Source organism: Pagrus pagrus, assembly GCF_965226575.1.
Source record: "Pagrus pagrus genome assembly, chromosome: 10".
Taxonomy (NCBI): domain Eukaryota; kingdom Metazoa; phylum Chordata; class Actinopteri; order Spariformes; family Sparidae; genus Pagrus; species Pagrus pagrus.
In genome coordinates, this window is record NC_140194.1 from 4,398,285 (window position 1) to 4,414,091 (window position 15,807).

General features: G+C 44.8%; 1 protein-coding gene across 1 annotated transcript; it reads right to left on the bottom strand.

The window, feature by feature from the left end:
• Positions 1-111: 111 nt before the first annotated feature.
• On the bottom strand, positions 112-14,158 carry LOC311263603 (immunoglobulin superfamily member 22-like). The gene is made up of 26 exons (XM_084363795.1): positions 14,040-14,158; positions 11,894-12,082; positions 11,357-11,491; positions 10,054-10,190; positions 9,015-9,114; positions 8,856-8,892; positions 8,436-8,607; positions 8,035-8,148; positions 7,778-7,940; positions 6,976-7,088; positions 6,576-6,738; positions 5,538-5,822; positions 5,013-5,137; positions 4,276-4,417; positions 3,876-4,083; positions 3,693-3,781; positions 3,304-3,606; positions 2,955-3,128; positions 2,388-2,516; positions 1,998-2,294; positions 1,836-1,924; positions 1,568-1,760; positions 1,197-1,499; positions 950-1,098; positions 685-865; positions 112-477 (listed from the first exon to the last, which is right to left on the bottom strand). Exons 2-26 carry the CDS (start codon positions 12,054-12,056, stop codon positions 410-412), a joined length of 4,032 nt encoding a protein of 1,343 aa, XP_084219921.1. The 5' UTR covers positions 12,057-12,082; positions 14,040-14,158; the 3' UTR covers positions 112-409.
• Positions 14,159-15,807: the final 1,649 nt, after the last annotated feature.

Genomic DNA, 15,807 nt, shown 5'->3' on the forward strand with positions numbered 1-15,807 from the left:
TCGGTCCCTTCCGCTCGGTCGACATGGCATTCGGCCTGGTACAGCAAACACTGTGAAACAAGCATATTTGGGGAAGAAAAGAAAAAAACTGGAAACCCCCTGAGAATAGACGCAAGTCAAAAATCTTTATAGAGACAGAGAGAGAGAGGGGAAAAAAAACATTTGTGACTTAGAGAGGAAGGTCAATCTCTCAGGCTGAGGGAAGCTGACTAATGACTAAAAATCCCTCCAACACACCAAGCAGTAATCTGCTCCTGGAGCAGTCTACACAAGGATGGGAGCAAGTCTGACCTCTAGTGGACGTTTGATGCATTACCAGAGGTAGGGAAGGTGAGTACAAGGATTTCTAATGTCCTAAAACTCTCACGGCAAAGGTGCAACTGTCATGGCAACAGGTCAAGCAGACTGGTTAGAAAATGAGCTTCTCTTTGTTGGCCTGGTGTGTCAGGCTATCCAACAGACCCTTGTCATCCTTATCTGGAAGACACATCACATACAGACAGATACAGAGTTAGTGGAGAAAATATATAATGCATGTTTTTCATATTAAATGGGAGGGCTTCAAGAATTTATGTAGGAGGGAATATATTGTGTTTATACAACTGTATTTGTTATTGCGTTTTTGTGTGACATCATCATCATCCTCCTCCATCCTTCTTCCTCTCTCTCTCCTTTAAAACCTACCAAATATCACCAGGTTGCAGGAGCACCTGGCCGTCCCCAGCAGGTTCTCCAGCACCAGTGTGTATTTTCCGCCATCTTTGGCCCCACAGGTGGGGATGACGAGGGTGCACACGCCGTTGGCGGTGCTCTGCCAAAACCGAGTGGAGTCGGAGATCTTCGATTCCCCCTTATACCAGGAGGCCTACGCAGGGGAAGTATCATTACTTTAGGGGGCTTGTTTCAGGTAGATGCACAACACTGATATCAGTAGCCGTGTCCTTCAAACCTGCGGTGTTGGCATGCCCTGATAGGCGCAGCTCATGCTGCAGTCGTGGCCTCTGCGTACAGCGTGGTCCTTCAGCGGCAGCAGGAACGTAGGCTTCACCTGACGTGATGGTGGAACGTACTCCTTCGGCTGAAGGCTGCTGATGCACTCTTATGCACAAACACAGACACGCACACACAGAAAATGAGTGCCGATTCAACAGACTGATCAATATCATCATTCTGAAATCGAACGTCCTCTCTCTCACCTTTCTCCTTGGCGATGATGACAGGTTCCTTCGAGTCCAAGGGATCGCTGTCTCCGATAGAGTTCTGCGCGATCACTCGGAAGAAGTACTTCCTCCCGGGAAGCAGTCCGGTGACGGTGTACCTGCAGCTGAAGACACGCTCGGCCACGGTGAACCAGGAGGCAGTGCTGGTGTCACGTTTGAGGATGACGTAATGTGCTCCCTCATCGTCGTCAGCCGAGTCTGAGGTGTGATCCCACTGCAGGGTCACCGTGCCCGGGACTTCCTCTTCCAGGCGGAGGTTCTTCGGGGGTCGAGGGAAGTCTAAAGAGGGATGGAGGTGAGTACAGAGCAGAAGATACTGCATCTACAGTCAAGCCTTCGTCACTTACCCGTAACCCTCACACTGACGTCATAGTGAGCCTCTCCGTAGTCGTTCTTCAGGTGTACACGGTAGACGCCGCAGTCGGATCTCTGAGAGGTGGAAATGAGCAGCTGGGAGTGATTCTTGCTGCTGGTGATGACCTCTCGTCCTGCAGCGATGACGCCATCCTTGAACCAGGTAACCACCGGTGGAGGTGAGGCCTGTCAGCGTGAAGAAGGGAAGGAGTGAGGTGATAGAATACATTCGATCGGACTGATTGATAGTTTGGGTCTTACTGTGAAGCTGAGGTGAAGGCACAGCGCCGTTCCTGCTCGGACCACCATCTGCTTCTTCAGCTTCCCCTGGAGCTCGAACCTGGGTGTCACTGTGGAGGAAACAAAATAATGAACAGAAAAAGAGAGAGGGAGAAAAAAGGAGACTACAAGAGAATGTACTACCAGGTGGAGGCATGGCCAGGACACCCTCCAGCAGCTCAATGGGCTCCCCCACCCCTCCCTCATTCACAGCCCGGACACGAAAGTGGTACTTCATCCGCTCTTGAAGTCCTCCCACGTTGAACGCGGTGCCAGCGATGGGGATCTTGGTGGCCTTCATCCACTCTTTGGCATCTTCAGGGCGAACCTCTAAGATGTAACCCGAGGGCTCGTCTCCCAGCTCCGGGGGAGTCCACCTCAGAGAGACGGAGGAGTTTGTGGAATCAGACACATGCAGGTTTCTCACCAGGCCAGGAGCTCCTACGAGACGTTTTATGTGTCAGATAGTGTCGATAATACAGATACAGAGAGGAGAGGAAGGGAGGAAAACGAATAGGACAACGATGGACTCACTTATTGGGTCTTTGGCCAGGACAGGGTTAGAAATGGTGCTGGGACTGCCTGCTCCGGACCTGTTTACACCGGTGACTCTGAACTCGTACTCCACATCACCCAGCAGCCCTTCCACTGTGAATTTTGTATCTGAAAACAATAGTACATTACAAAAACAGAGGATATGTGTTGTGTTAATACAGCAATAAAAAAACAATGTCAAATATATAGACCCTGTATAATTTATAGTTAAGCTAGTTTTTGTAACTTTTATTTATGTAACTTCTACAGTATTTCATTTTCTGTATGTTTTTTGCAACATTATTCCATATAATTTAATAATTTTTATGGTTTATTGCATTTTTTTTAAATGTAATTAAATGTTATTTGTCATATTTTTTGTCTCACCCATGATTTCTGTCACAGTGAATTCATTTATATGTCAAAATACTAGGTGATACAGCAGGAATGGAGCTCTGTTGCAGCAGGAAAATGGGCGTTTATCCAACTGTATCTGTGATTCAATGCAACAAAACAACAACAACATCATTGCATCCTCACTCAAAAATGTGTATAATAGAGTCTGACCTGTGAGCAGCTCCTTATTGACCTGTATCCACATGTTACTCCCCTTCTTCCTCCTCTCCAGGGTGTAACCCAGAACTGGAGCTCCCCCGTCGTGGGCTGGAGGTGTCCAGCTCACTGTCATGCTGTCCTTGGTTATGTTGGACACCTGGGGCTGGGACGCTGTGCCTGGAGGCTCTGGGCGGGTGGGTTTAAACAGGAGAAGTGTTCTCAAACGCAAGATATGCAGAAAAGGGAATTTACCTGGTGAAGATGATTGTTCAGTTTAAGTCCCCCTAAAAAAATGTCTTTCTTCTCTCTAAGTTTCTTTTACACAGATGTTGTAAGAGGTGATTTTGATGATGACCCTCACCTACTGGCTCTCCAGCGCGCACCTCCTCTGTCTCCAGAGGCTCGCTCATCCCCTCCACGTTCACGGCCCTGATGCGGTACTGGTACGCCTGGCCCTCCTCCACTTTGTCATCGCTGAAGCCGGTGGTGCTACTGTCTACGTCACCAACCCTGGTCCAGGACTTCTTACCTGCCGCACGCCGTTCAATCACAAAGCTGCTCACCTGCTTACCCCCGTTGTCGCGGGGGGCCTTCCACTTCATCTTGATGCAGTTTCCTGAGAGCTCGAGGAACTCCACTTTCCCCTGAGGAGGCTTAGGACGATCTGGTGGAAGGTGGTTAAACATTGTGTTAAGTTTTTCAAATCGGCGTTAAAGAAAACTTTGCTGTGAAATGTGTGTCGTCACCCACCGATCACATTCAGGTGCAGGTTGGCGACAGCGGTGCCACAGTCGCTCTTCAGACGCAGCATAATTACTCCACTGTCTTCTCGCACACATCTGGGCAGATATTTACAAAGTATGTATGTGTGATTTACTTTGTGTGACCTTTGAGAAGATCATATAATATGTGAGTGGATGGATGGATGGTCACCTGCTGAGCACCAGCGAGGTGCTGTCAGCTGTCCGCTCCACCTTGGTCCTCTCATCCTCAATGACCTCCGCTCCGTCCTTGTACCAGGTGACCTTGGGAGGAGGCTTGCCTCTGAAGGGGATCTTAACGGCAGCTGTCTGACCCGCCTTCACAGTCACAGGTCGGCCCCCCAGCAGGTCCAGCACAGACGGATCGACTTCTGGAGGGTCTGGGGAGCAGAGTTAACACAGACTGGGACGTTTTTTTTATTGGTCTTTATTTGGTTTGGAAGTTTTTGTGTGCAGTATTTGAAAATATCTGACTTGGGCGACTCCTGGTGGTAGTATAAAAAAAAAAAAACACTGTCAAGATTTTAAATATGACCTCAGGTTTTGTTTCCGTGTCAAACACACACACACACCTGCGACAGTGAGTACGGCCTCGCTCTCAGCCCCCTTAGCTCTGAAGGTGTACCTGCCCTCGTGGGCGTCAGTCACAGCAGAGAAGATCAGCTTGTGGACGGCTCCCTGTTTGACCACCTGAACCCCACTCAGCTCTGAAATCTGTCAAACGTCAACACAAAGGACAAAACACAACACTGACACATTCAAAAGAGAAGCGAGTGTGGGTGATTGATTGAAATTGATTGTCATGCTTGCGGCTCTGTGAGGCTGTGCTTTAGCTTGTACTGATGTTTGCACGCTTACCATCTTAGTCTAGTTCTCATGCTGACATATCCTTACTAGCACTAAACACAAAGTACAGCCAAGGCTGCTGAGAATGTCACTAGTTTTGCAAGTAATAGGTCATCAGCTGGTCCAGCTTTACCAAATTTCATGGAAAAACTCCAAATTTAACTCAAACAAACAAATAGCAGCCTTGAGTTGATCATCAGAGTCATGAACATTTATCCCCAAAGATCTGTAAACAAAACTGTGTCAATCAATCCAGTAGATGCTGAGGTATTTCATAGGATGAGTAGAAACTTCGACCTGTTGGTGGCGCTAGAGGAAAAGTAAGGGGGTCACCAAAGTTATTAGGAGGGAACCATGAATGTCGGGACAAAATTTCATGGCAATCAAGACTCAAAGACAGGACTTTGAGAGTGAAAGGACAAAAAACTTCCCTCATTCATTGACATAAGCAGGGTGCACTTACCTCCACTCCATCCTTCAGCCACACCCCGTCCACCTTCTCATCATCGAGCACGACACACAGCTCTGCAGGGGAGCCTGTGGGACACTGAGCGTCTGACATGCTGCTCTTCACCGAGGCAAAACGCTCTGCAGACACAAAGAAAAACAGCTTGTATAGACTTTTAAAAAATGATTGACCTAATTATAGATCATTGTTGACATGTAGTAAGATAATAAGATGCCTGTTAACATCAGTAAGACTGTTTAGCAGCTTAATAAACAAAGATAGTTGTTAATTTATAAGCACTTACAAGAAGCTTGTTAACAGTTCATAGACGCTAACAGTAAAAAATATGTTATCGTTTATAATAGATTTATTAATTGATTATGTGATTTTTTATGAATGATTATTAGATTATCATTTGTAAGATTGATTGAACTTAATAGGGAATTGTTCTCCCTTATATCTGGTAGCAGTAATGTTGGTCCTTAAACAAGTTGGCTGACACTGGGAAAAAAAACCCTCCAGACAGACAGAAATCATTACCATCCACGATCAGATTGGCCGAGGTGACATATTGGTGCGTGTCGTTGTCCTGGGTGCAGATGACAGAGTACTCTCCCCCGTCTGTCAGCTCACAGTCCTCGATGATAACCTCTGCCCTCTTCCCCTCGTGCATGAAGATATAGCGGCGGCTCGCTGTGATATCGCGCCCATCTTTCAGCCAGCGAATGTGCACGTCCCTGGAGCTCATCTCGCACTCCAGACGGGCCGTGCCTCTCTCCTGCACACTGGCATTCTTCAAGTGGCTGCTGAACTTGATGGGAATCCCTGGATACAAGTGAAGCAGACAGAAATTCACTCTAGGGTTTTATTTGGCCTTTCCCAGTGTGCTTCATGTGAATGTTTTTGGTCTTTTCTGGACTATCAACACATGCAAACTCACTTTAAACACATCTGAAATGCAAAAAAACAGGATTAAAGAGTGGTGATACCCATTAATCCAACACATACAGCAGACCTTGGTGGCAGAATTATAGTGAAAGAACCAAACAGATAGAGTCTACTCATGAATAACTGTAATTAACACAACCTCAATTACTATGCCTCTGTTCCTGCAACCCCAGAGGACAGCCACATGTCCTTGTGAAGATATTTACATGCCCCAGCCTGCACCTTGGGCAAGTAAGCATCTTGTTAGACTAGAGCTGTAATAAATGAGCTTGTTGTGAGGAGGGATTTGGTTGGATTACTTTCAACTTAGCACTAGGAGGGAGGATTTATTATGCTACCCATACGTCTACATTGGACGATGGAGGGAAGATGATGTTGTTTAGCATAGCTGCGAAGGAACGAGAGCCTCTAATCTCAGGGGACTGAATTTTTTTTTTAAAAAAGGCAGTGACTGCTCGTCTCCACTGAGTCTGAGGGGGGAAGTTTGTTTCCTTAGAAATGCTAGCTCCACTAAAAACAGGACCACACAGCCCTTTTGGGAAAAACAAAACACAACAAAGCCTAACAACAAACAAGCACACATAAAAAAAAGTTTTTTTACGAGGGTGAAGCGCATAAAATACTCCGTACGTTCAATGAACAGTGGCACGGTGGCAGTGAGGTCTCCGATGCTGATGGTGTAGTCTCCAGTGTCGCTGACTTTCACATCTTTAATCTTCAAGGTGTAGGTCAGACCATCCTCAGACAGGGACACGTCGAACTTTTCATCTCTTTTCACTTCCTTTCCTTTTACCTGCCAGAACACAAACACGTCTGGGAAAACTATTTTCATATTCCTGCATTTCCCCGATGTTCATGTTTGCTGAGAAAGTGTGTGTGTGTTTTTTTTTAGTTACTCAGATGCAGAAAACTCCTAGAAAATGGTCTAAGAGAGCAAATTCTTAAAGCTCATCCAAGATGGAAAATTAAGTGCCTGTGTAAAATTGCATTGAAGTCCCTCAGTGTGTCTTTTCTTGAGTCACATGCAAACCTTCCAGACGAGCGGTGCATCTGTCTTCTTGGAGAGACGGATCTCAAACTCGGCGGTCTGGCGCTCTGTCACTTTCTTGGGCTTGAAGTCAGACAGAAATTTCAGAGGTTCGTCTGAAACAGAGATGAGAGAGAAACATTTTTTTAATTAAACAAATCATGTAAACACCTCGCTGAGTCCATGCCAAATAACTACAGGTGCAGGATATTGGATTTTTGCTGCTATGCTAACACTTTTCCTGCCAATTTCGGCTGATACCTATATGAACATATTTTTTGCATCTAATTGCAGAGAACATTAAGTCTCTCCAGTATTGGAAAATTACGTATTATTATACCTCCTTATACCAATACCAATATAGTACCAATATTTCATTTTAAATCCTTTATTGGCTGTTATCAATGACGTGCCGATATTGTTGTGCATTCCTGGAAAAAACAGCATTTATAAGCTACTAACATATCTGGCAACCAGCACTTTGACATGTGGGTGGTAAGAGAAATGAAGAGAAAGGCACTCTAAAGACAGCCAACCACTCGTGACTGGTCAAAAAAACTTAAAAATGATTCATTTGGTCTATTTATGTCCTCTAGACGGAATGAAAGATGAGATGGGACAAGGAACTGACAATAAAAGGAAGTTTTAAGAGTGTAAAAACAAACCCAAAAAAGGCACATTCGCAGGTCACCATGCTCACAAACACGTGTCCCTATCTGTGTGTATGAGACACACAGGGTAATGCAGTCACTCACGGCACTGTGTCTGTGAGTTATGAGCACTTGGAAGGACTTTGTGCACTTGCCTATGACGTAAAGCCTCGCTGACAGTCTCTTGTCTGCTACCTGCAGAGTGTAGGTGCCCATGTCGCTGAGGCTCACGCTAGAAATGCACAGCATGTGTTTGGTCCCCATCTGTTTCGCTTCATATTTCCCATGAGAGTACTGGATCCGCAGCAGCTCCGTGCCCTGAATCGTGAAACAGCACACCTGGATGATGAATTTTGTGTTTTTTGTGTCGTGGAGAAACTTTGTATATATGCACAGGCGCGTCAGTTTTCACCTGGAACCAGTGCATCCTGATGTTCGGATCCTTCAGCTCCAGGATGGTGTCGAAGACGACGTTGGTGTCAGCTTTGGCAGTGACGTCCTCCAGAGGCTTCAGCACGCGCACCATCTGGGAAAACATCAATTGATCAAACACGCATGCCAACACATGAGAAGTGACAACATGACACTGCAAACTATTTCCCCGTATTCACACGAGTTGACTTGAGAGTTGCTATGCGACATACGTACCTTTGTTGCCATGGCTGTGCTGTTTGACATTAAGCTTTTGTTTTTTTTCCCCCCCTTTTCCATTCTGCTCTATTTTAAGCTCTTTTTTTATATCACATCCCAAACCTTTTTCTTCCTCATGTGATCCTGTGCTACGTGAACAATCTCTGCGTGTGACAGGCCCACCTCCACCTCCACTTTCTTCTTCATCTCTTTCAGCTTCTTGAGGATGCCTCTGAAGTCGGTGAAGCCGTGCTCGGCACAGATCCTCTCGTAGTCCTTCTTGTCAGCTCCAGCCAGGATCTTTAGCATCTCCTCCTCTGTCGGTGGCCTCTTCTCCTCTCTTTTCTCCACATTCCTGCACGAGGAGAAAACAATTGGAGCATGTGTGTGTTTGAGTGCACGACATGACAGCAGGAAAGCATCTTCCTCCCTGCAGCTGCGGCAGCATTGGTACACACGCAGTGTGGCTCTTTAGATCTCGTCTTGTAGATATTTCTGGATGCATACTTTAAAAAAGGATCTGAGGGTGGATCAGAGAAAGCTCCATCACATCCTGACAGCTTTTGGGAGTGTCAGGGCTAGTATTAGACAACAGGCCCCTACCGTTTCTTCAGCATCTTTTTGAAGTCCAGCGCTGGATCTAGAAAACAAAGACAGACTCAGACTTTACCTGAGGCACTGTGTGAAAAAAAGACACAAACTAAATAAAATCAGGGTTGAGAAAAGTTCACACAGTGTATGGTATGGTATGGATAGACTCACTTTCTGCAACGGTGAGCGATATAGAGAAGGTGGCTTCTCCGTGCTTGTTGGAGGCGATGCACTTGTAGACATCGGCGTCCTCCATGGTCAGGTTTTTGATCTGAAAGTCATTGAACGTATCACTAAAGGACTATTTAAAACTGTCATTACATCATCTGGTCACTTGAAATGCCACTGCAGTTCGTATTTCGGAGCAGAAGGAGGCAGTGCCACGCTGGAAATACCCAGTAAACATTTAGCGCCATAACTTAACAGTCATCCCTCACCAGAGAAACAGATGGCAAGGGGAGATGCATATGTCAGCACCCACAAGTTAATTGCTTTATAATAGCTATTTAAGCTTCACTTAAGCTCCCCGGCTGGTACAGAGAAAGCGCTAAATCCACTCCAGAGTGGTTATAGATAAAAGGATCAGAGAGAGTTTTTTTCTTTCTAGCTACTTTTCCTCATGATGCATGGTGTGCTGTCTGAGATGACAGCACCAAGATGGCAGCGCCCCCTCCCTCCAGGATTTAATGATAGGCTGGACAGAGCCGCTGCCCTCTACAGCAGTCTGTTACGGTCACGTTCATCTTTTAGAAAAGGATGTGTTTTGACTTTGCACTGTGTCTTGCTAAATGCAATCAGATTTTAATACATGTAAAACACCTGCAGATACGAGTGCTCCAATCACACACTCGTTTCGGAAACATTTATCAGTCATCAAGGAAGCAATAAGAAGAGACGGTGTGTACTGATGCAAAGCGACATACTATTTATAGTGTTACATGACTGACAAACACAGAGCTGTTTCTTCAAACGCTTCTTTGATATTGTTCAGTTTAATCAAACAGCACAATGATAGCGAACAAAATGGTACAATCATCTAATGAACGCAGAACATTAAAGAGACTTAACATGGATCAGAACCAACACATATCAGCACCGTTGTTGTCTTTAATTGCAGCCTCTGGTTGGTTTTCAAAAGCAAAAAGCTGTCAGCGACATCCTTTAATCTCTAATCAGGTACAACATGAGCCGCGACGTTGTCGTGACAAACCTTGAGTATGTGCTGTTTGTTGATGTTGTCAAAGAAGGATTTAGTGGCACCGGACAGTTGGCTCCCACTGGCTCGCTCCCAGTTAACACTGGGCCTGGGACTCCCTGTCACCTTGGCCCTGAACGACGCACTTTCACCTGGGAATGACAGATGAGGTTAATGTTGCTCTTCTCTTTTCTGCATTAATTATTCATAACAATCATAACTTTAAAGGAGACATATTCTGCTTTTCTGTTTTCTTCCTGTGCATGTAAAAGATCTTGATAGTAAAAAGGTCAAAGGTCAAACAGAAGCTCCTCTCTCCCACAGGAAACACTGCTCCGCAAACACCTCGTCAGTAGCCTCGCCTTTAATTCTGTGACTTTGTGACATCACACTGCGTCACCACGTCACACGTTTGCATAATTTATGTCTAGCCTTGGATCGATTTAGCACAGCTGCTCTGTTGTCGTTAGCAGCGCTGGGTCGGGCGTGTGTGAGCTGGCCAATCAGAGCAGACTGGGTATTGGGGAGGAGGGGCCTTAAAGAGACAGGAGCTAAATAGACAGAGGGAATACAGAGCTGCAGGACTGGACAGTATGAGAAAATATAAGTGTGTTTTGAGCACTAAAGCATGTAAAACTCTTCTAGTAGTAACCCAAAATAAAACTATGAAACTCAAAATGAGCATCATTTGTCTCTTTTAAATCATATTGAAGCAGAGAGAATGAATGTGTAATGAACATCAGATCAATTTCCTCCCGCTCTTCCCTTTTCCTGTTTTCCTTTTGAGACCAATACGTTTAAGGTCAACCCATTAATGCTTTTACTACAGCGGCTTCTCTGCAGTGTTGTGACACATAATCTTCCACAAGCCTCTAAATCTATAATTCACAGGTTGAGCCCGGGTGAACAAGGCTCAAACACCTAACGTTTATGCAGAACAGGCACTAGTATTCAGCAGAAGCAGCAAGGTTTTCTTTTTCTTTTTTCCTTTAGGTGGAGGTCGTTAGCCTCACACAAACTTTTATCACAGTGTCTCTGAGCTCTGTGAGGTCTCTGTCAGGACTTTGATCAGATCGGCTTTACAGTACCAGTTACGGTTCACCCAGAGAGGAATGTGGGTCTCTAAAGTTTACACATAGCAGCAAACTTTCACTTCCCTGGTGTCGTCTGGAGTTTCCAGGCAAACTATGGGTGAGGATCTAAAATTAGCTTACACTCTCGAGGGCTCATAGTAGTTTATAATGCAATGTGAAGAGAGATATTAAGGGGACGCAAAGGGCGTTTCCTGAAATTTCAAGGTGCTGTGAGATGACCTCACCCTCTTGGGCAGTGATGGGCCGCAGCTTCTCCTCAAAATCTGGGACGGACTCTCCCTCGGGGATCTGCAAGGATTTCTGTACCTGGCTGAAGAACTCCACCACAGCTGAGGTCTTGCGCTGAAGCCCGGAGTGCTCTGAGGGGAAAACAGAAAGGACGTCCACATCGTAATGTGCAAACTTTGCTAAAGCAGCCTCACATGCAAATGTGATGTTATCTTTATGACTTTGAATGTTTATTTGCTGCACTGAAGTGCTGCATAATGTAGTTAATTAGCGTTATTGTTGGTCTGGATTTGGCCGGGAGCTTAAAATGGCAGCCCAACATCATTTAGTTCCCAGTGTGCCCTGAAGCTGAAGCAGAAAAAGACACTAAAAGTTACAGTTTTCACCATCTTATCTCATTATCAACTTTACTTTTTGCTCATTATTATGATACTCTGTTGGAGGATTCTTCTGCTCATGTCTCATAATGAAAACAGATTACATCAGGGAGCATGGCAGACGGGGAGAAGATGACCTTGCTGGATAACTCCTACCTTCCACGGTCCTTGACAAGCCCTGCGAGACTTTCCGCAGCTTGGTGGAGCTCGTGGAGGAGGAGAAGGTGGAGGAGGACATTTGCATCTCTGACATCTGCATCATCTGCTCTTCCATCTGCTCCACTCTGCCTCCAGTGGCCTGGAGGAGCTCTGCTGCCATGATAACGATGTTAAGGTGGTGCCGATCTACACAAATAGACACAAATAGAGATGTGAATGATAGAGTTTTACAACTGGCCGACTCAATTGACTCCTAATCCGTCTGGGTCTTGTTGCGTATGGCGGCTTTTAGTCCTGATATATTGCCTCCTGTAGATAAGAGGGACCAGAGGGACAGGGGACAATCCTAACCATCCCTTCTTAATTCACACACTGATACAGCTAATATCCTATAGTGTACTCAGACTGCAAAAGAGCATGTTCATACACTGGTGTTTGTCTACGTGCAATGTGTGCTCGCTCCGTTTCGCTGGTAATTGGGTTCGTGTTTCCAGAAGCACGCACATAAGATGATTGAAACTCACCTCCCTTCCTCGGCTCGTCCCCTGCCCTTTCCCTGTTCTATCATGCTTCTTTCAACAGTGACTACAATAGTCCTTTGCCTCTGCCAGGCTCATACAAAGATCCAATTAAAAAGGTAATCCACACACCTGCTGTGTGAGATAAAGCATCGTGTTTCTACCACTGATGAACCGTGCTCTGCCTCTCTCTTACTTTGAATCTGGATTCGTCTCTCATGCCCAGTCTTCGTTTCTTTCTTTCTTTCAGCACGCCAGGAAGCTGTGCAACGGGGGGAACCTTAGCAGCGGGACTAAGATTACGTGTGTTACGACTAGAGATGCAATTATTAGTCAATGGTTCGATTCGTTGAAATAGACTCGCACCAGTATTGTGGACACTGAGATTTCCTGTCCTGTCACCCAGACCTGCTTCTTAAATACTGTGAGAGCATCAAAACTCTTAGTCCACGGAAAAACGCACACAGCCCAGATGCAGAAACTGCCTTTGAACGAGCTGTCAGGACTGCGTACGGTTGTGATGTCACAACTATACGATCACCTCGCCCGGACACGGCTGAGGTTGCAAAAACACCAACAGAGCTGATGCGGAAACATTGTGGGCCGTTCCTGCTCAGGCTTGTGAGAGCGGACCAATTACAGACAGAGGGTGAATAGAGGTGCTGCAGCAGTTGGCAGTATGGGAAGAATAATGTGCTTTTAAAACATAAAGCATGTAAACATTATCTGGTAGACACAAAACAAAGGTGTAAACATGGAAATGAGCATAATATGCTACATTCAGTAGTAAGCCTGTGCATTGGTGGACATGCCTTGACATGCAATGCATACTCGATTAATTGATTGGTTGCCTAATGTTTCGATAATAAATTAATTGCTTATTAACACTGGCTGGTTTTAGATTCTTAAATGTAAGTATTTGCTCCTTTTCTTCATCATTCTTGCCGGTAAAGAAAAGTATTTGGTTTTTGGACCGTCGGTTGGACAAAAGAAGCAATTTGAAGACGTCACTTTGTGCTCTGAGAAAATGTGACGAGCATTCTCCACAACATTTTATAGACTAAACAATCGATGCAGTTCTCGTTGATCGTGTATATATTTGTATGCCGGCCTTAAACTACAGAATTTTTGTTGTATCAACAACAGCCTGGTTTTTTTTAAGGCTGCAGGGTTGTAAACCCAACGGAACAATTAGCCTCAAGATTACTCTCTGAAAGAAAAATGTCGAAATTGCTTCCTGCAGCAAATTCCCCACATGTTGAGGTTAGGGAAGTAATTAGTTCTGTAAGCTTTGATACCAACCAAAAGGAAGTCGTTTTTTTTAAGCTGCCCCAGCAAAACTCTTTGAAGGTTTAACTCTACAGTCTGAAGGAGTAGCAACTTCGCAAGTGACTGGAAGCTACAAAGTGCTGAACAGGTTGCTGTCTCACTGCAAGTGGAGCACAAGAACATCTTTTCCTCCCCTACCTCTCTGCCTCTTTGTTCAGTGTCCTTGATCTCTCTCTCTCTCTTTCTCACAGCATCCAGCATGGCAAATTGCAAAAGGATTTTTTTACCTCCCTCCCCCCGGCTCTATTATTTAAAAAAAAAAAAAAAAAAACAGACACACAGCCAACCAAACTTACTTGTTACCGCAAAAGCCTTTACTTTCTCACAGAGTTAGTGTGCGCCCCAGGTTTCTGGTTCAAATGCTTCCAGACCGAATGTCTTCTCTTGTGATGTTCTTAATCCCCACGCTGCTAACCTCTCGGCCGTCCTCCACTGCTCGCTCGGTTCCTCTTTTTTTTTGTGTGTGGATGAGCCCAGGCTGGAGCACTCAGCTTTAACACCTGCTGTGTCTCGTCTTTGGACAAATAAGGCTCTGATCTGTCCCGGATTCACCGGGCCAAGCTGTCCTGGGCTGGACTGGACCAATGCATCATGGTAATATTTCCCACAGGTCAGTTAGTTGGAGCCTCCACTTTGGGGCTGTCTCAGGCCAGTATTTTTATAATGCTAACGTTCTCCAAAGAGCATGTGGTGACGGAGAGTTTCCAGCAGGTTCTGCCTCTGATGCACATCTTCTGCGTCAGTGTCAGAGGTCTGAGTGTCTCATTGAAAATGCAACAGTTAGAGCATTATACAGAAATAGCACACAGTAATATCATTCTCTGTTCGTCTGTGACCTTGCGTGTGCCTTGCCTCTTCAGTACCTTCAGGATGTTGGAGGCTTATGCCATCTGTTGAGAGCGTGTCAAGCACTAAACCGGTTTGTGTTTATGAAGATAAAGCATCGACAAGACAACCCCTGTAACACATGAAGAAGTGGCAGCGCAAACCTATTAGTAGTCACGTATGCACACTATACAAGGAAGTCAAGTGCCTTTGAAGTATGAAGAGCCGCAGTGTTCAGTATTAAATGAATAAAGAATACAGTGTAAAACAGAGCAGAGCAAATTGCCATCAGATAATATTACTTTTTTGTGGCGATCTCGCGATACACAATATATATCTCCTCAAAAGCATTACTTCAAACATCAATATTAACACACAGAGACACGTAAAACTGTGTGATAAGTTCAGGAAGTTATATCACTTTATTAAATAACGATATCCCAAATCTAAGACGACACATAGTCTCAAATCGAGATATCGCTATAATATCAGAATATGTAGGCCTGATATAATCACAATGTTGTGACATAGATCAACATTTATTTTCTTAATTCATTCATCCGCTCATTGTGTAATGTCATTTTTAATTCTAGGTTTAACAGTTTATGTTTTATTTCACAATTTCCCATTTATCATTTCGATAAGCCACTTTTCATCGCAAAGTCTTCGCGAATTAAAACAAATGAGGCAGAGCCAGTTATGTGATTAATGGCCCACCAAGTCAATCAGAAGTAAAGTAACATAACTAGTCCCCAATCTCATGATTAAATGAAATGTCTTGTCTGCATTTATTCTCATAATTATGGGTAATAATGCATCATTTTTCATTCTGCATCTTCTTATCAAAGACACAAAATATATAATTCAGTCTGCACCACGAGCAACATGACTCTTACGAATTAAAAGGTTAATGAAATGAGAAAGATGATGCCCTCCACAGCATGTGGTGGTGGAAGAAGAGTTTCTTACTTGCTCTCACATATTAAACTGTTACATAAATACATATAATATTCATCAAAGGGATCTTTGATGTATGCGTTCTGTAGGGCAGACTTGTAGCTGTAGAGAGGACTTGCTGGGTGAATGAGGACTATCAGACTTCAGTGTTAACATCTGCCTTGCTAACCTCACTGCACTTATCAAAAACAGCTGATAGTAAAGGTGAAAGACAGGAAAAGCTAATTTACTGTCAGGTAGGCCGTAAGAAATAGATCTGGAGTGATGTCACCCACATTATCA